Source organism: Sinocyclocheilus anshuiensis, unplaced genomic scaffold (assembly GCF_001515605.1).
Source record: "Sinocyclocheilus anshuiensis isolate Anshui unplaced genomic scaffold, SAMN03320099.WGS_v1.1 scaffold524, whole genome shotgun sequence".
Classification (NCBI taxonomy): domain Eukaryota; kingdom Metazoa; phylum Chordata; class Actinopteri; order Cypriniformes; family Cyprinidae; genus Sinocyclocheilus; species Sinocyclocheilus anshuiensis.
The window spans coordinates 1,894,485-1,914,035 of record NW_015555703.1 but is presented as its reverse complement, the minus strand read 5'-3'; the positions used below and the strand labels follow the sequence as shown (position 1 = coordinate 1,914,035).

Below are 19,551 nucleotides of genomic sequence, written 5' to 3'. Positions count from 1 at the left end.
TAGATTAAATTGATTATTACGTTTTGAATATGGTTATTTTTCTTACAAAAACGTATCGATTCGCTACAGGAGGGCTTTGTTCACCCCTCAGAGCCGTGTGAGACACTTTTTTTTTTTATGGATGGGCGCTTTTTATTTAACTTGTTTTGGACTGAAGCAATGCAACACCCGCTGAGTGCAATGATAGAGCTCAGTATATGTATGTATATATATATATATATAATATAACTCAGACTGGATTCGTCTGAAAGAAGAAAGTCATATACACCTAGGATGCCTCGGGGGTGAGTAAAACGCAGCCTAATTTTCATTTTTGGGTGAACTAACCCTTTAAGACTGATTTTGTGGTCCAGGGTCACATTTGAGGATTTTCTTTTTCCTGAAAATGCCAGTTAATTTTATCACATTGGACTAAAATTGACTGACTTTGCTCACACAGGGTTAAACAACTTCCCTCAAAAAAACTGACAGTTTCCTCACCTTGTTACCTGGGTGTTGTGGGTCAAAAAAGACCAGCCTACAAAAATGACTTATAAATTAAATGACTTAAAAATTTCACTCATAAATTGAGATGCATACACTCAGATCTGTGAGGCTTATGATCAGTCAGTTCCAAAAATAAATACTAAACCTGTGCTAATTAAAAAAATAAAAATAAATACTACAGCATAATGAGAGTTATACAAGCAATTTTAACAAGCATTTTTTACTTGGAACACCAAATTAGGTAATGGAGTTTCAGCACAGCACAAGTGTTAGTAATTTTAGTTAATGTTGTTGCCTGTATTTGCAGCAATTGGCAGAGGAGTGCACATATCGCAATGAGTTGCAGATGCAGCTAGACAGTAAGGAGAGTGACATTGAGCAGCTTAGAGAGAAACTGAACGACCTGCAGCTCCGCGTGGACAACTCCAGCGTCACCAGCCTGCAGCCAGACGAGTTTGACAGTAACATCGCTGGTAAGGACACGCTCACAAAATATGAGCATTTCTGTTATATGAATCTCAGGTAAATTAAGGAGCAGAGAAGTTCAACCAGTTGAAAGTGCATGTGTGCTGGGAATGGATTTAAAAACATTTCATTACAAAAATCATGCAGAGCAAACAAAATACAGAAAAGAAATGATTTAATGTTTTGGCAGTTTACCTATAATTCATAGTTTATTGTAAAGTGTTACCTGTACTATTTACATATTTTCTCATCCAGAACTATTCAAACTGAATTTGATTCCAGATTTCAAATAATATGCCAATGTTATATGCTCTCATTAAACGGTGTGAAATAGAAATTGTAACTTTGCTGGTCATCGTTTCATTAAAAAATATAGACTTGGTGAGAAGGGATTCTTTGGAATGCATTTTTATCATGTAAAAATATATTTAGTGCTGTCAAACGATTAATCGCATCCAAAATAAAAGTTTTTGTTTACATAATATATGTGTGTGTGTACTGTGTACACATACATAATACACACACATACAGTATATATATATATATATTGAAAATATTTACATGTATATACATTTATATATTTATATTCTTAGATTTTATATTATACATAAATATATTTAATATATAAACAACATATTTTTCTTAAATATACACATGCATATGTTTGTATTTATATATGCATACTATACACAGTATACACATATATTATGTAAACAAAAACTTTTATTTTGGATGCGATTAATCGTTTGACAGCACTAATTTAAAACAAAAATGATGTCTGTATTCTGTTTATATTAGCTAGCCGTTTCATTAAAAAAAATGATCTTGCCTAAATTATTTGTGCTAATGCATGTCAGTTTGTTAGGGAATATTTATCTGGTGTGTATTTATGATATTAATTAGATTCGATTTTCGGTTACACTTTAGATTAAGAAAACACATATTCACTATTAGAGGGATAGTTCACCCATAAATGAAAATTACCCTATAATTTTCTCACCCTCAAGCCAACCTAGGTGTATATGACTTTCTTCTTTCAGACGAATCCAATCGGAGTTATATTAAAAATCATCCTAGCTCTTGGTGTCCCACACAGCTCTCCTTTGCTCCTGTAAACAAATGTCGGTTCTCGCGAGACTAGCATATTCTCACCGGACCTTACACTACGCTTACGGAGCCGTGTGGGACACTTTTTATTATGGATGGATGCACTTTATTGGACTTCTTTTGGACTATTGAAAAATAACACCCACTCGCTGCCATTATAAAGCTTGGAAGAGTCAGGATATTTTTTTGTAATATCCTGATCCTTTTTTTGATTTGTATGTAACTCCGATTGTACAGTATTCTTCTGAAAGAAGAAATTCATATACACCTATGTCTTGAGGGTGAGTAAATTATGGGGTAATTTTCATTTATGGGTGAACTGTTCCTTTAACTAAGAGTTTTCCCTCAATAAACTCCTAATTTGCTGCTTATTGATAGCAAGTGATTTAGTTGTTGTAGTAGTTATGTTTAGGATCTAAAATATGGTAATGCAGAATAAGGCATTAATATGTGCTTTATTAGTACAAATATACAGCCAGTATGCTAGTAATATGCATGCTAATAAGCAACTAGTTAGTAGTGAATAGTGTTCCCTAATCTAAAGTGTTACCAGATTTCCTTTATCAGCACATAAATTGCGCTCATCATCACTTTTAATGCTGTGATGATAAGATGATTCGACTGCCGTTATCTGTGTTTAAAGTCCTCTCTCCTCTCTTGTTCTCCCTCATATGTAGTCGGTGGTTCTTGCTCTCCTTATCTTTGTATCTTCTATTCTTTGTCCTCTGTGAGTAACTTTAAGATTGGGGTCCTGTTATGCCTGAATTGTGCTCTTGGGTGGCATTTTGTTTTTATTTTAATGAACGCATCTTGTGTTTTGGTGACGCCTCCGAAATAAGCTACTCAGAGTGTTTATAATGATAGGGAGCAATGCTGAATGATTTAGATTCAATACTAAACTACTGAAATTAGTAGTCAAATCTTTTTTATACTACTAACCCCTACTCTGAGCACCTTTCAGAGGTGTTTTATATAAAGTCACACTCTTTCAGTGTGTGTGTGTGTGTGTGGCCCCCATTGGCCTGGGTTAGAATACTGATAAGTGAATGTGATGAACCTGGTGTTGCCTTCAAATGACAAATGATGCACTAGGGCTGCAAAAACTAATCGATTACACTGATTATAATCGATAATAAAAAATACTTGGACGAACCTGATTATCGATTGTTCGAGTCGCATCCGCCGGTCACGTCATTTTACAGCAGTGAATAACACATTTTTACAGACAAAACACATGTGATATATAGCGGAGCACATGAAGTGAGCTGCTGCGGGAAAAGTTACAAACCCAAGTTGTCTTAAACATGAGAATGCTGTATATTAGTGCTTCAAACAAACTCATAAGCATATGGTTTAATGCAGTCTGTCCTGACAGGCGCTTGATAGATACGTGTGCTGTTTAAAACATTTGAGACGTTTTTTTTCCTCAGAGCATAACTTACATTTCACAGTTGCATCCTTGTCTGTAAATGTTAGAAAGTCACATGATTATTTCTATTTTTCATAAAGGCTAGTCCTGAAAGTGTCTGTAAACTCTGAGCGCCGGTGCACATGTGTCTCAAACAGACGGAGCATGCAGTACGTTTTTATTAGAGCAGGTACAGTAGAGGGGCACTCAGTTTAAGAGAGTGAATGGGTGTAAATGTAATAATTACTATGTTCCGATGAGTGCGTGTTCATCATACTAGCTAACATTTAGTCTGTGGTTTGGTTTTATCATTTTTTAATTTAGTGATTTTAATTTTTGCTTTAAAACGGTAAGCAAGCAGTCGTTTTTTGTTTTAGAATGTAATGTTTATATTTACAAATTTTGCAAATAATCAATAGCATAGCCTGCATAGGAACATTCATTATATCATTATTATCGCCAGATTAATTGATTATCAAAGTAATTATTAGTTGCAGCCCTATTATGCACCGTAGCAATCAGAGGATCATTTAATAACTGTAATAAAAGTTCAAGTTTATTAATTGATCACCAGTGTTTTCAGTCTGGGGTGCGTGGAGATATTGACCGAGTCTGGGTGGGTTAATTTAGAAGACACTTTTATCCAAAGTGGTAATAATTGAATCAGAGTTGTTGACATTGAAAATAAAATTTTCCCAAATGAAGGAATATGATCCGTACGGAGTGCTGCGTTAAAACCCAGAAGAATAATAACTCACCATGGAGAGATTTGAGATTTTCCTATGGGATTTTATAATGCTTTTTTTTATTATTTTCAAGTAAAACAAGGCCTGTGGTAAAAATAAACTGATAATACGTGGAGACTTTCCTCTACAACATAAATTACACACTGAAAACGTGAATTTTGAAGCAGTAATGTTTATTTGGTAGCACTTTACAATAAGGTTCAATTAGTTAATGTATTATTAACTAACATGAACAATACATTTATTACAGTATTTATTAATCTTTGTTAATGTTAATAAAAACACAGTCGTTCACTCTTAGTTCATATTAATTCACAGTGCATTAACTAATGTTAACAAATACAACTTTTGATTTTAATAATGCATTAGTAAATGTTGGAATTAACATTAACTAAGATGAATAAATGCTGTAGAACTACGGTTCGTTCTTAGTTCATGTTAACTAAAGTAGTTAACTAATGTTAACCTTATTGTAAAGTGTTACCGTTTATAAAGTGTTTGTTTGTAATAAGGAACTACATAAGAACGTTTGGCATTATTTTACTCATGATTTGAAGAAAAACAAAAAAACATTAAAAACCTTTGAGGGGAATCTGTGGTGATTTAGTCTTCTGGGTTTTGACGTCACGACTGCAGCACTCTGTTAGGCACTAGTGTATGCTGACTGTATGTACGGTACGTTTATCTGTCGCACCAGCAGCATGTTCACTACAGAATGAATAACATTAGCAGTCACACAGTTCATGCATGATTCTTTAAACAGTTCTTTTGTCACCTACCTGTATTTCCCACCAAGTATGCTTTCAAACCAGTAACATTTAATTAAATTGCAAATTGCAGTTCGGTTGAAGGGCAGAATTACAGGCTTGTCTTGTCACTTTAACTTGAATACAGAATGCATCGAGCCAGTTACTAATACTGCTGATATGCGATACGCATTCATAGTTTTATTATAAATTGCTTCACCACTGAAACAACTTTCGGCTGTTTGTTCATGTTAATCAAGTAATTAATAGCTGCTGTTGATAGCGATTGTGGAGCATCCCATTTTCATCCTTCTTGATTGATAAAATAAAGGCCTGCTCTTTCTTCCTTGTTTCACTTGGCAACATCATGGAAGTAGAAATGAAATGCGAATGCTGTTTCATGTTGAATTCAGCAGCATGGGATTTGACAGCTGCAACCCTGTGACGTGAGGCAGTTGTTTTAAAGTGTACCTGGTTTACACATGTTAGTAAAAGCTTTTTGATTTTTAGGGATTGCATCACGACCTTGGTTTGTTTTTCCAGATGACCTTGCATGTCTTTTTCTATTGTGTGTTCGAATTCTGGCTTGAACTTTATTATGCATGGATTTTGTCTTCAGAATCAAGGCTTGAAGGCTGGCTCGCGATACCGAATAGGGCAAATATTAAAAGATACGGCTGGAAAAAGCAGGTAAGACTTGCATGAAGAATTGTGTATTAAACTATTATTGTGCATTTGGACATGCATGACCCACCCTTTTCAAAATGTGTTGTTGTTGTTTCCTTCAGTATGTTGTGGTGAGCAGTAAAAAAATTCTCTTTTACAATGATGAGCAAGACAAGGAGCATTCCAACCCTTCTATGGTACTAGACATTGAGTAAGTATTCTGATGAATAACTATCCATGGATCAAACTATACACGTTAACTGGTCGTTTCATTCATTCATTGCATATGAAATGCAATGATTTTCCTTTTGCCACTTTAAAACGTAATTTTTTTTTTTTTCAAAACAGCAAACTTTTCCATGTGCGTCCTGTCACGCAAGGCGACGTTTATCGAGCGGAGGCAGATGAAATTCCAAGAATATTCCAGGTCAGTTATTTTGATTTATTTATTTAGCCATTCTGTCTAATAAAGTTTTGTTTATGCAATGCAGTTTGCAAGAATACACATAGTTAAACTGTGCTGCATCATGTTTGAAAAACTGCTGTAGGAAAGCTGAGCTATGATCAGAAAAGCGCTCTCTAGTCCAGATATGGATGTCTAGCTTTTGAAATCATTGAGCAGAGAGTGTTAAGGGTGGGCGATGTGACTGAGGATATGAGTACATTCATATCACAGTAACACTGTTTGTTGTGCATTAGGACAATGTCGAGTGAACCTTAATTGAAAGAGAACGTCCCTTTTTGCCTTAGTCGTCAGATTCTCAGGAATTAGCATAAATTAGCACTAAATTAAGAACGCTCAAACACCATTGAGTAGTGATTTACAGTAGCATTTTTCAACAGGGCTTCACAGTTTTCAGAGAAAGGTGTTTCCCCATAGATTCAGTTGCTGATGCAATGTGTCTTTCTCTCATTTTGGGGAACCGAGGTTACAGTTTGCGGAGAAATGAATTTGCTGTCCTCATGTTTCATGTACAAGGCCCAAAGTGTGTGTTGATGCAATTAGCATAATTCTATATAAAACAGCAAACGAACACAAAAATCCCCAAAAGTGGTGAAAAAACAGTGCTGGATAGTAACTGATTACATGTAATCTGGATTCCGTAATCAGGTTCTAAAATTAAAGTACTTGTAATTAGATTATATTATATTTTAAAATACTCCAAATCAGGCTACAGTTACTTTTTTATTGATTACAAGATTAGATATTATGCACATGGTCACATGACATGCAGGCAAACAGGTATAATATTTTTTCTTTGTGTTTTATTTTGATTGTTGTAATTTTAAAAAGATTTAATTTTACATTTTTATGATTTAATTAATTATTAGCTTATATAATGTTGTTAATAACAATAAATGGAATTTCTTTTCTTTCTTTTTGTATTTTTATATCAATATGGTACAAGATTGTCCTATTTAAATCAATGTGATAAACGTGTTAGGTCAAAAGTGATCTAAAAGTAGTCTGATTATATTACCTGAAATGTGTAATGTAATGGATTATGTTACTGACTATAATTTTTGTCATGTAATTTGGAACAATTACATCTGTTTGTAACAGACTACAATTTGTTAGTAATCTTCCCAGCACTGATAAAAAATGTGATATCGTGCATTATGCATGTATATTAAGATCGTGACCCTTTAACCGTTTACTCAGATTTACGAATTGAAATCTGTTTTTGTTCTTTAGATCCTGTATGCTAATGAAGGTGAGTGCAGGAAGGAAGCAGAGGTGGAGAGTGTTCCTCAGGGTGACAAGACCAACTGCTTGCCCCACAAAGGCCATGAGTTCATCCCCACTCTCTATCATTTCCCCTCGAACTGCGAGGCTTGCTCCAAACCGCTGTGGCACGTCTTCAAGCCTCCGCCGGCCCTGGAGTGCCGCCGATGCCACGTCAAGTGCCACAAGGACCATCTGGACAAGAAGGAGGATGTTATCGCCCCTTGCAAAGGTGAGTCACCAGCAGAAAATCTCTCAGAAAATGTGATATTTTGACTGAAATGTTCTTAAATTGTAAATTAAATTTGTTATTGTCATAAAGGTGCCAAAAATGGATTACATTTACTTATAGTTTGATCTGAAATCACTTTAATAAGTACTTAATTGTGTCTTTGATTAATAGCATAAAATGTCATTGCAAAACACACCTTTCGGCTTTATTGAACGACACCAGCATGTGATATGATCATCTGGTCATGTGAAGCCATGTGCTTACGTCCTTCTTGAAGTATTTAATCTGAAATGCTTCCATGCTTTAGACAACTTGGATTGTTTTTTGAGATCCCCAGAAAATTTCAGGAAGACTAAAAAAAACTTGCTTTGAACCAATAACAAAAGATGCTATACAAATAATTCTGAATTATTAACTTTTGTTTATTTAAATAATGTTATAAAGATAATGTTTGCATAATTTTTAGTACAATGGCAAAATATTTTATACAAATATTTCATTCTTGTCGTCTTTATAAAATTAAATGTGCTGTTTTTTCACACAATGTAAATGAGTCCTAAAATATGGCTTTCATGAATGCGGTCCATTATTGCTCTATCTAATGAGTTCATTCATCAAAGGATCAGATGCACTGCTATTTTGGCTCATTTCGAGTCAGAGTGACTGTCAGGCATCGGAAACTAGATCTGTGCTGCTCGAACTGTTTCAGTGCGATCCAAAAATAATTGGTTCAAAAGAACGAATTGTGTGCAAGCTGGACATCACTACTCTGCATCGGTCCAAGTCGACACATGGATCCTTTTCATGACTACAGCAAAGACTGTATGTGTGAAAATGGCTAATGACAGAGCATCTCACAGCAACACACTCACATATCATTTTGTTTTTGTCCCTCAGTGAATTATGATGTGACATCAGCTAGAGACATGCTGCTCCTGGCCTTGTCCCAAGACGAGCAGAAGAAATGGATCGGTCATCTCGGCAAGAAGATTCCCAAGACCCCTCCTTCTACCTTCGCAAGAGCGTCTCCTCGCACCATGTCCACTCGCTCCGTAGCAAACCAGTCCTTCCGCAGGAACCCCAAAAACATGTCGGGCAAGCCAAGGTAACTACAGCCACACAGAGCCACGCTGAGCCTAAATCACGTCATGCATTTAGAGCTGAGAGGGTGTGGGAAGAGCTTGATTGTCATAAAAATAATGCCTCAATGGTCCCAAAAATGTAACATTTCGTAATAAAATATATCATTTTTGTTATTAGGGATGAAATGTGACCGGGGCATGTTTTTATGAGATTCAGCCTGTAGCAGCTCAAGATATAAAAAGCTTTGTGATACTGAAGGCCATAATTCGGTGGCTGTAGAGGCAGGGTGGTCTCGTGACGGGCTGTTTATTTGCTGTTGTCTCATAGCAGGGCGCAGTCCTTTCTCCAAGCGGCAGACACAACATCCAGTACATGCTGACAGCATCACACAGCCTCTCCAGACCTTACATTTCTAACGGTGTAGTCGACTGCTCCGTGTTTTTACGGTTGAGCTTAACTGTGGTGACGTGTTCTTTGTAGGGGTGTGCTTTTCTGTTTACTGTGGGTTTACTAGAATGGCAGATTCTTTCCTTTACAAACTTAACCAGTTCTGGGCAATTAAAAGGGAATTTCCTTCAGCTGGACCGAGGCTCTCTACGGGCTTGGCTTTAAAACGTCAAATCTCCCCTTCTTTTTAAATTCTGTTAGGAAACCCACTCCTGAGCTCCCCCTGCTAATGAAGTGGCATTCAATACAAATGCTCCAAAATCATCTTATTTGTACTCGTGTTGGCAAAAATAACCCTTTAAAGGCACAATATGTAAGATTTTTTTATTAAAATATCCAAAAACCACTAGAACAGTGTTATATATTTTGCTGACTTGTGTACTTACATTATCCTAAATGTTTCGAAGAATGTTTAAATCCAGAGAAATAAGCAATTTTAACTAGTGACACGGAGCGTGTCCATAGTGTCATTGTGTCGCCTGCCAATGACGTCATAACCCCTCGATTTCCGGTTTTGTTTTGTAGAAAACATGGAAACACCAAAGACGCTTTAATATGTTGTGCGTTTTATTAGACCGGTGACGACCGCACAGAGTAGCATTATAACAGAACTTTCAAATCTATCTAGTACCGTAAAATTTACGGTAAAAAAACGGCAGCTATGGTTGCCGGAATTTTACCGTAAAAAATACGGTAGCAACGTTTTAGGTTTTACGGTTTTAACTTAAATTTACAGTTAAATCAAATTCATCAAATTTGAAATGTAATGCAGGGAATTCTGGGAATGTCAATTTACGGTAATTCACTGTAAATTATACAGTCTTTTTCACTTCCAAAAATGGTATACTACCGTAAAATTAATGTCCAATACATGTAATGTCCAATAAAATTTTTCACCGTATATAGTAGGGGAATTTACCGTTAACCATTTAACAGGTTTTTACTGTAGCATTTTTACAGTCTTTTACTGTTAAATTCACGGTCATTTTTTACAGTGTATGGCATCTAACGCTCACAAACTAGCGCTGCTTTTTTTTCATACATACGCACGATCGGAAGGAGCGGAAGCAGTCGACTGTGGCATAATAAAAGCTCCGCTGCTTTCGAGTCGTGTGTCGCGCTCATTCAACGGCCTCGTTTCGCTTCGACGGCTTTCAGCCTCACCCTGCTTCATTCTACTACGTTAATAAATCATTAGCTCATCCATGAACATGATTTCTGCCCGAGTCCTGTCGGATTGCATCAGCTGTGGGGATGAAGACCACAACTCCCATGATTCCACACTCAGTCACGGCGTCATCAAACTACGCCTTTGTCTATCCTCCAGCGGCGAAAATTACATATTGTGCCTTTAAGGGCCAGATTTACTAAAACGCGCCGGGGGGAGTGGAAGGTTCTGCTGGTGATTTACTGACGATGCAAATGAAAGAACACAGACACAGCCAGATCATTTCCATACTGATCAATGCCGTCTAGCAAGAACAGCACAAATTAGCAATGATCACAGCCATGTCAAGCGCAAAATGAGTTAAGACATGCTTTTTTGGAGCATTAGATGAGGGCACAGATACTAGTAAATTGACTACTGCAAACCTTAGTAAATCATGTTGCATGATTCATTTAAATACTCTCCTATAAATTTTGCGTCTGAAAGGGAAACTCCTACAGATGCACATGCAGCAAAGGTCAGCTGCAAAAATAACTGTCCATGCCTTTTCATCGCTAATTTTCCACTGCGTGTCTTTAATAAATACTGGCAAAAGAGGGTTTGCACCGGTGCAAGCTGTTAGTAAATCTGGCCCTAATTCTGACAAGGAAATACAAAAGATTTGACTTTTTGCATTAGAATAATGCAAAATGTCAAATCTTTGAGTAAAATATTGAGTACTTGAGTATTGAGTAAAAGCATTTTTTACCCCCATCTTTCTGTGATGGTAACAAAACGTGAATCGCATGAAACCTGAAATTTTGCATGAAGAAAATGAAGCATATTTTTTGTTGCTTTGTGACATTATTGACAGTAGGGCTGTGTTAGATACATTATCACATATTCCTTGTCGAGTATCAGCTGTTTCTGTAGCAGTTAGGCAGTACATGTACCACACTTCATTTGAAGAACAATGTTTAAATGAGAAAAGTGCAATAGAATATGCATAGAATATAATATTTACTACTAGATCATTTAATCTGGTCTGCTGGTCATTTATCTTGAAAAGGGTTTTTTTTCCCCCCACTTTGCATTAGTACTGGTATAAAGTGTTCAATAACCAGCAGTTATAATACGCTCGGGTGATATTCTGTGTAAGATTAACTTTTATTAATTAACTTCCAGGCATTTTGTGGTAAGGCGAAATGTCCTTAATTGTCATGAAAGTGTCATAATGCATAAAATATCTTAATAGTCCTATACAGGCTTCATATCCTTCATGTAAAATATCAGTTTTAATCGTTACTACTCTTGTTGTCGTCGTGGTTGTTTGTTTTCTGCAGTTCAGTGTGAGCTGGACATGCTTTTGTTAGATTCACCCACATTACCTAACTTGAGATGTGTGACATTTGAATCATATGTGACCCTGGAGCACAAAAGCAGTCTTAAGTTGCACGGAGATATTCGTAGCACATCAATGGAAAGCTTATTTATTCCGCTTTCAGATGATGCATAAATTGCAATTTCGAAAAATTGACACTTAAGACTGGTTTTGTGGTCCAGGGTCACATATTATGATGCTTTATGATTTTCTGTTTAACATGGATCTTCTAGTAAGAGCCTGGTCCTAATTTTAAACTTCCTTACAAATGCTGGACATTTTCTTGTTCTTCTTTCTTCCAGCTAACCATCTGAACCGAACTGGAATTTTGTACTTTCCTCTCCAAAAACCTCTTTATAAAAATCTGCAACAACCTCGGAATTAACCTCTTAAAGTTGCATTTGACAATTGAATAAAAAACTAAAAAAACACAGACAGCAATTGGTGCTGAAGGTCAGGATTTACCTGTCACAAGACGTTTTTTTGGCATCATCCTTGTTTCTCCCCGAAACACTGGGATTCCATTTATCCTCCTGCTGTCCAGAGGAAAGCATCTTTTCTTGGGAAGGAAACTATACGCTGTTCCTATTTGGACTCTGAATCCTGTGGGATAGGGACTAAAGCTTGACACCATGGTAAAGGGGAAATTTGGGGAATTAACCATAAAGGGGTCTTTGGGACAATTTTTTTAGCTTGCAAACTGTTTCTACTTAAACCCACTTCGATGCCGCCTTCTGATGGACTCTGGTTGCCTTATTCAATCCCTCAAAGTCTAAATGGAAAATGAATTGGGTTTGGGGCAAAGGGTTGGGTACTGAGAGTTTTTGAGGGTTTTTTTGTGGAACATGGAGAATAATTACAGTCTATGCATAATATTATCATAATTGTCTTTATCTTTATCATTTTTCTTGGAGGCTCCAAGCCATAGGATATCATCATAATGGCATCAGGAGACATGAAATGTCATAGAAACCATTGAAAAGTTTTTGTGTGTGTGTGTTCATTGGGTACATTGTTTCTGTAATATTCTTTTGTTTATCTTTTTTTTGTGTGTAATGTGTTGCCTTGCATTTGATTCATAGATAAATGTTTCAAAAAGGAAAACATTAAGTTAACAAATGTAACTGCACTGTTTGAATTGTAATTTATTTGTAGAAGACTAAACAGCTGTAGTGTTCGGCTCACCTAGTGCCTTTTGGATAACAATTTTACTGCCATATCTGTTTCTTTCCAACAAATCTTTACTATTATGATACTTTGAAAACAAACACATCTATTACAGTGTGACTTTCTTTTCTTTCTTTTTTTATCGAAACCTAAATGGTTTTCAAACAGAGCGGACCATCTGTTGCGTGCTTGTCTTAAATGTTGTCAACCAAAGTTCAGAAGTTCTGCGTGAAGCTCCATGATGAAGGCAACATGTCCTGCTATTTTCAGAATCTATAAAAGAACCGTTAACATCCCCACCTTAAAATAGTTTTCATTCAGTGTACATATTCAGATGAAACGAGATGATGAATACCTCCTCAATAATCCAACATTCAGTCAAGTAAGCACTGGAACTATGATCTGTTTTGTCGTGGATGTATTGCACGATAAATTGCGTTGGAGGCCGCACTGATGGATATGTGTCAATAAACATATCTTTATCTATCACCTAAGACTGTCTTCTGTCTGTGTTTTACCTGCTTTAATAATGAGATACATTTCATTTATTAATATTAGAGATATAAGAAGTTAACAGATGTTGTGACAATCCAGTGGTGCTGTATCTTTCAAATGCTTTCCTTTGTAACTCAGGAGAAACTAGAATGAACATTCAGTAGCACTTTACTTGAAGCCTTTAAATATGAAAGTATTTTAATGCATTAATTATGCTTCGCAATGCACCTTATAATGCATATGATACCATGAATGGGTAAAATACTTATCTATTCATTGTTATGCCTTTAAAAAAATATAATGCATTGAGAAACACATGACTATCAGCCAATTTGAGACGTAGCAACAAATCTGCAACTATTATAAAGTATTTTTTAACTTTATAATATAATAATATTTATAATATACATACAGGCTTCAAGTAGTGTTGCCCAAAATTCTTTTTTTACGTGAAGTGAAAAAATCCTTTTGTATCTTGTTTAACTTTTTTTGTTTGATTGTTTTGTCGTTATTAATTTTCTATAGATTGCTAAAAGTTAGAACTTTTTATTTTTTATTTTTTTGAATGTGACCAAATGTGAAGGAACGGCATGAGAGGCAGATCTCTGTATGTTAATACGCTGTGTTTGTATTGTCCATATCTCAAGAAATCAAAGTATCTGATGTGTATGTATTGCAGGGATGAGCGAATGTTGGTGCAGCTCTTTACTGCACTAGTACATCAGTAATGCCTTTAAAAGTATAAATGCTCTTCCTCATCATATGCTAATGTAAATCTAGGCTATCATAAATATGGTCATTCATCAGGACTGTTGAATCAACATTGATCTCATTTGAGCTGAGTAATGGTCTTCTGTAGAGCTGCTTCAAATCATTTCATAACTGAGGAATTTTGCAACACTGTTAATTTCCAGTTTATGTCTGCTTTGAAGCAATCTGTATCATATAAAGCACAGTATATATAAGGGTCATTCCTGGGATTCGGTAACATTTCAACTTGGAATATTTTTTTTTTTTCAACTACATAATAATTTTCTAAATACCCCACATAGGCACATATCAAACCTCAAACAAATCAGGCATTAAAGACCTTTTATTATTTTCAGTTTTATTTTATTTTTTCAGATTTAGACAAAAATCCACCCCGTAACGGGCAAAATGGGATTAGTTTAAAAAGGATTTTGCACCGAACTTGTTATAAAAAAGTCTACCTACTGCTCATGAGTCCCTGATAACAAATGTAACATTTATCATAATTTTCACAATAAATAGACAAACTGTGTCTATGGTCTCTTTATTTTTGTAAAAAATATTTTTAATTTAGATGGATGCCCTGGGGGTAAGCAGATGAACATCACATTTTCATTTTTGGGTGAACTATCCCTTTAACTAAAACCACAATTTTATTTTAGTTTTAGTCCTTAACATGTCAGATGGTAATCAACAAGAAATGTTTTCATTCTTAATTGTCTTCCAGAAATATTAATGTGACGGGGTTGAAGACTGTAACACATTTGAAGGAATACATTGCCTTCAATTTCAATTTTCAGTTTTGTTTCTCTCTCATATTCTCCCCTTTTTTCTGGGTCAACATCTTTCTGCTGCTAATGTGGGTGCGATTTCGGATGTAGGATGCTTGTGGACATATTACATCAAATATTCTATTTATAACAAAAATATGAATTGTCATGATTTTGGAAAGTATATATTTACTGAAACCATGACTATTTTATATTTTTTTAATGAATATTATTAATAAATTAAGTAAATAACTCAGCCCTGTCACACGTTTTCAACCCCGAAACAATGAGAAATACTCATATTTGTGACGGGGTTGTGTTTTTTGCTCAAAATGGCCACTGCTCCTCATGTAGTGTAGGAGAGTAGAGTAGACATTTTGTTAATAATTTAACAAACTCAGAGAAGTGCCTCGGGGACATGATAAAATGCTTGGCGTAAGCTAGAAAATAAGACATTATTTTATGCTGAAAGTTATTTAAATGCAATAATTATTTGTATTCATTATAACGGACATACCAATGTATTGTAAAAAAGCTTTTAACACCTCATTTCAGTGAACCAGCACTTTTAAAAGTCTGGGGGACTGAAATATTACCGAATCCCAGGAATGACCCAAAACCAAAAACGTCGAGACTGGTCTGTGGTAAATAAATTGTTAATACCACAGTAGTTTTAAGGCTATAATAGACTACTTAAAAGCAACAGATTATTATGATTAAAATAATTTAGTATGTGAGCATTTTCTTTTGCTCCCGTCCTTTTATGTGGTGTTCCACGCTCCATCGCAGTAGGTGGCGGAAATGCGCCACACGTTTGTTCGGCAGTCGCGATAAAATCCGAAGAAGACCGAATGCAGCTGAGGAACGTAACGTGTGTCACGTGGCAGCGCCGTTTACGCCGCTCTCAAACATGGCAGGCAAAGCAGGCAAACCGAATCGGCCTAGAAAGGCGGATAAGGACGAAGAGGAGCAGCCGCTGCAGGCTGTTCTGGTCGCAGACAGCTTCAACCGCAGGTTTTTCCCCATCACCAAAGACCAGCCGCGGGTGAGTGAAGTGGATCAACGAGGCACTGTTTACACTCAACAACACAGCTCCAGAGAAGCAGCGCGTGTTCTGGACGTGGTGCCGTGACTGCACTTTTTGTTTATGTATCTATTTTTTTTTAACAGCTATTTGTCATGTACCAACAACATGGCAACAAGGATCAGGGCTTTTCATTTTTTTATTAATTTTTTTTTTTAGATCTAGGGATGTAACTATTCACTCAACTCACGATTCGAATCACGATATTTTTTTTTTTACAAAATGAGATTTAAGACAAATTATACATTAAATGTGCCCTTTTATTTTTTTCCATGGACAAAATGCTCCACGTTTCTTAGTGAAATTGAAATATGCCATTTGTCTCCCTTCTTCTGATACATCTCTGATCAGTTCCTCTCCCTTGTATCCTGCTATACGTTCACAAATTTCAAAACACACAGTTTTACAAATGAGGATCAAATCATCAAAGGGAGGTTTTTGGCAATTTTGTCAAGTTTTGCTAGCTTATGGGTACCAATTTGTCCCCAAAATATGGTTACATAGATACACACACAAACACACACTGGTATTTCTATCATTATGGTGACATTCCATAGGCGTAATGGTTTTTATACTGTACAAACTGTATATTATATCACCCTACACCTAAACCTACCCCTTACAGGAAACTTTAAAAAAACGTTGTTTACCAGTTTTACAAATGAGGACGTCCCCAAAGGGAGGTTTTTGGAAAGGGTAGCCACTTATCCCAGTCAAGTCCTGTGTCTGCGAAGAGAAAACAGCTGTGGTGTGATAAGGGGTGAACGCAGCGAAAACTTTACAGGAGATGGAAAACCGATTGCTCCCCCATGATATTTTGTAAACTGTCTTTATGACAAAGAACTGCACAGATGCAGATATTGTAACAATCTATCGATAAACACACACCTAGGGGGGCTATAGCCCCCTAAAAATGGCCTAGCGACGCCCATGATAATATACTAATATAGCACTTGCATATTATTGCTCTTTTGTTGGTTTTGATTGCTTCTATTGTCCTCATTTGTAAGTCGTTTTGAATAAAAGTGTCTGCTAAATGACTACATTTAAATATAACGTAAATGTAAATAACAAAACTAAATTTAAATTTTAAAACACGCCCCAAATCAAATAAATAAGTAACACAAATAAAATATATCTCTTCATATAAACAAAATAAGGCTTTGTCTGTGCTCTTTCCATGTAAATTTAGAGGCAACCACTGCATTTTAATCGTGATCCAAACAAAGATGCTGCATATGTGCAACATGAGCCGTTTTTAATCTAAATTAGACTGTATAATGTCGAAATTTGAAGCAAAAACAGAATGGTTTGACTTCAGTTTTGTGAAACTATACATACAAAAATATCTGCATGAAACGGAAACAGCAGACGAGCTGAATGAGATGCAGATTCACTCTCTGCCAGCAGGTGGCGCTTAAAGCGTTTCCTTGGTTTCGGCTGTAAACAAAGCAAAGCAATGCTGCATTATAAAAAGAAAAAATACCATCTAAACTTTTCTAAAGACAGTAAGTTCCCTTCAGACATACATTCATATAAACTCCTAACTCTAAATGAATCGCGATTTGTTTAGCATCTCAACCGATTTGAATCGTCACATATTTGAATCAATTTTCAACCAGCTCACGGTTAATCGCTACATCCCTATTGAGATCAATATGCTAAATAGTACTGCATTCTTATTTTTCATCGCTTATGGACTGTTGCATAAGAAAGAAACTCATTGTGACAACCTAGGTTTCACTGATTTGTCTATATACTATTTTAGCTGAATAAGGATGTTATTAGCCAGAAAGGCATTGTTATTGTACATAACTCCATAGACAATGCTCTTTGGGAAAAGTGACTTTCTCCCCTGCTTTTTATATGCATGTATTTAAATACCATTTATATATACCATGCTAGGTGACTATAGTAATCGATTTAACATGGTATATATTAAAGTACCATAGTATTACCATCTGATGCCGTTTTATTTTACCTTTTTTTTTTTTTGGACATGGTACTTTTGAATACCTTGGTACATGAGTATGGAAATCATTCATTAATGTAAGAACTGCACTATATTGGAAAAAGACTGGCTTTGCAATACGAAAAAGTACATGAATCTTCACCAGATGACTGGAATAGCTACGTTTGAAAAGAATTAATCATTCTAGAGTTAGTGACGTGATTTTGTTGGGAAGTGAAAATGAAAAATAGTTTTATACTTGTGCTGCCAACATTTTCACTAGCCCTTGCACAATAAAATAAATGAATAAAATAGAATAGAAAGTAGGGGTCAAGCGATTATCGGTCTGGCTGATTATCGGCGCAGATATCAAAAATTCTTAAAATGGTTATCGGTAATTTTCAAAACTGATTTGCCGATAAAATAATTTAAAAGCATTTAAAGGAAGTTTTTGTCAGAGCCCTTGTTATTCTTAATTTTGTCATTAATTCTCTTTTTTAAACGAGATAACGGGTCAAAATATCGGTTATCGGTCTACTTGTTCTGTAATAATCGTATCGGCATCGGCCCTGAAAAGCACATATCGGTCGACCCCTAATAGAAAGTTATGGTTGGCATTTTGACCCATTTCAATACCTCAGCAAACACTACTAGCCTAACTAATACAGAGTTCAGACATTACTGAAGACACTCAAGCAATAGCACAAATAAAACAATGCAGCAAAGTGGTTTCAAACAGTGGTTTCAGTTTTTTTCTGGTAGATCTAACAGTAGTATTTAGGTACAGAAATTGAATAATCAGATATAAATAAAACAGCATAATTCTCACTTTATAAATTTAATATAGAGTAATCCTTTTAAAAGCTATTCAGTCACAAGCCCTAATGCACAGATCTAATGTGTTGATCGATTTATACAAGGTTACTGGCCAGGATGGGTATTTTTGACATCATTTGTGTGTATTTGTCCATTCAAGCGCAAGAAGACACAAAAAAGAACTGTACCATGGTACTAGCATTTAATTTACCATGGTATCACGAGTTTTTGTAAATGAAGAGTATTACATGTTACCTGTTTAATTCAGAGTTCCAGACTATTTATAGAGTAACTTTTCACTTTTCCCATCAGGCTCTTCTGCCTCTGGCTAATGTCTCCATGATTGACTACACATTAGAGTTCCTGACCTCTACTGGAGTGCAAGAGACGTTTGTCTTCTGCTGCTGGATGGCCAGCAAAATAAAGGAACACTTGCAGTGAGACGCTGTGCCGTTTTTAATGACACTGTCGAATGACCGTGACTCTGATCACTCAGCATTTGCCGTCTTATTTCACAGGAAGTCCAAATGGTGTCGCCCCACATCTCCAAATGTGGTGCACGTCATCACCTCTGACCTGTACCGTTCCCTCGGGGATGTGTTGAGGGACGTGGACACCAAAGCTCTCGTCCGCTCGGACTTTCTGCTGGTGTATGGGGACGTGGTGTCCAACATCGATATTTCCCAGGCTTTGCAGGAACACAAGTGAGTGTCGCTCGTCCACAGACCCTGTCTAGATATAAAAGTTCCATAGTATAATTTAATATGTGGCCCTGGAGCACAAAAACCAGTCATAAGGGTCAGTTTCTCGAAAATTAGATTTATACATCACCTGAAAGCTGAATAAATAAGCTTTCCATTGATGTATGGTTTGTTAGT

The 19,551-nt window shown here is 36.0% G+C and overlaps 2 protein-coding genes across 4 annotated transcripts in view; both read left to right on the top strand.

The window, feature by feature from the left end:
* rock1 (Rho-associated, coiled-coil containing protein kinase 1) overlaps positions 1-19,551 on the top strand; it is a 69,315-nt gene that overhangs the window by 45,091 nt on the left and 4,673 nt on the right. Inside the window, exons 27-33 of one of the 3 annotated variants that reach the window (XR_001632236.1) lie at positions 794-959; positions 5,578-5,648; positions 5,747-5,835; positions 5,973-6,051; positions 7,321-7,582; positions 8,480-8,687; positions 11,943-12,638. Coding sequence is in view for 2 of the 3 variants with exons in the window: in XM_016464600.1 (XP_016320086.1) it covers positions 794-959; positions 5,578-5,648; positions 5,747-5,835; positions 5,973-6,051; positions 7,321-7,582; positions 8,480-8,687; positions 8,993-9,044 (927 nt within the window). In the remaining variant the exon portion in view is untranslated. Of the gene's footprint in view, positions 1-793; positions 960-5,577; positions 5,649-5,746; positions 5,836-5,972; positions 6,052-7,320; positions 7,583-8,479; positions 8,688-8,992; positions 9,413-11,942; positions 13,295-19,551 lie in introns of those variants that run through there. The other 2 variants (XM_016464601.1, XM_016464600.1) reach the window with 2 other exon arrangements.
* Positions 15,688-19,551, top strand: part of LOC107671691 (translation initiation factor eIF-2B subunit epsilon-like) — a 17,281-nt gene continuing 13,417 nt past the window's right edge. The window contains exons 1-3 of the mRNA XM_016464603.1: positions 15,688-15,867; positions 18,986-19,110; positions 19,192-19,377. Of these exons, the coding sequence (XP_016320089.1) occupies positions 15,733-15,867; positions 18,986-19,110; positions 19,192-19,377 (446 nt within the window). The 5' untranslated portion in view covers positions 15,688-15,732. The remainder of the gene's footprint in view (positions 15,868-18,985; positions 19,111-19,191; positions 19,378-19,551) is intronic.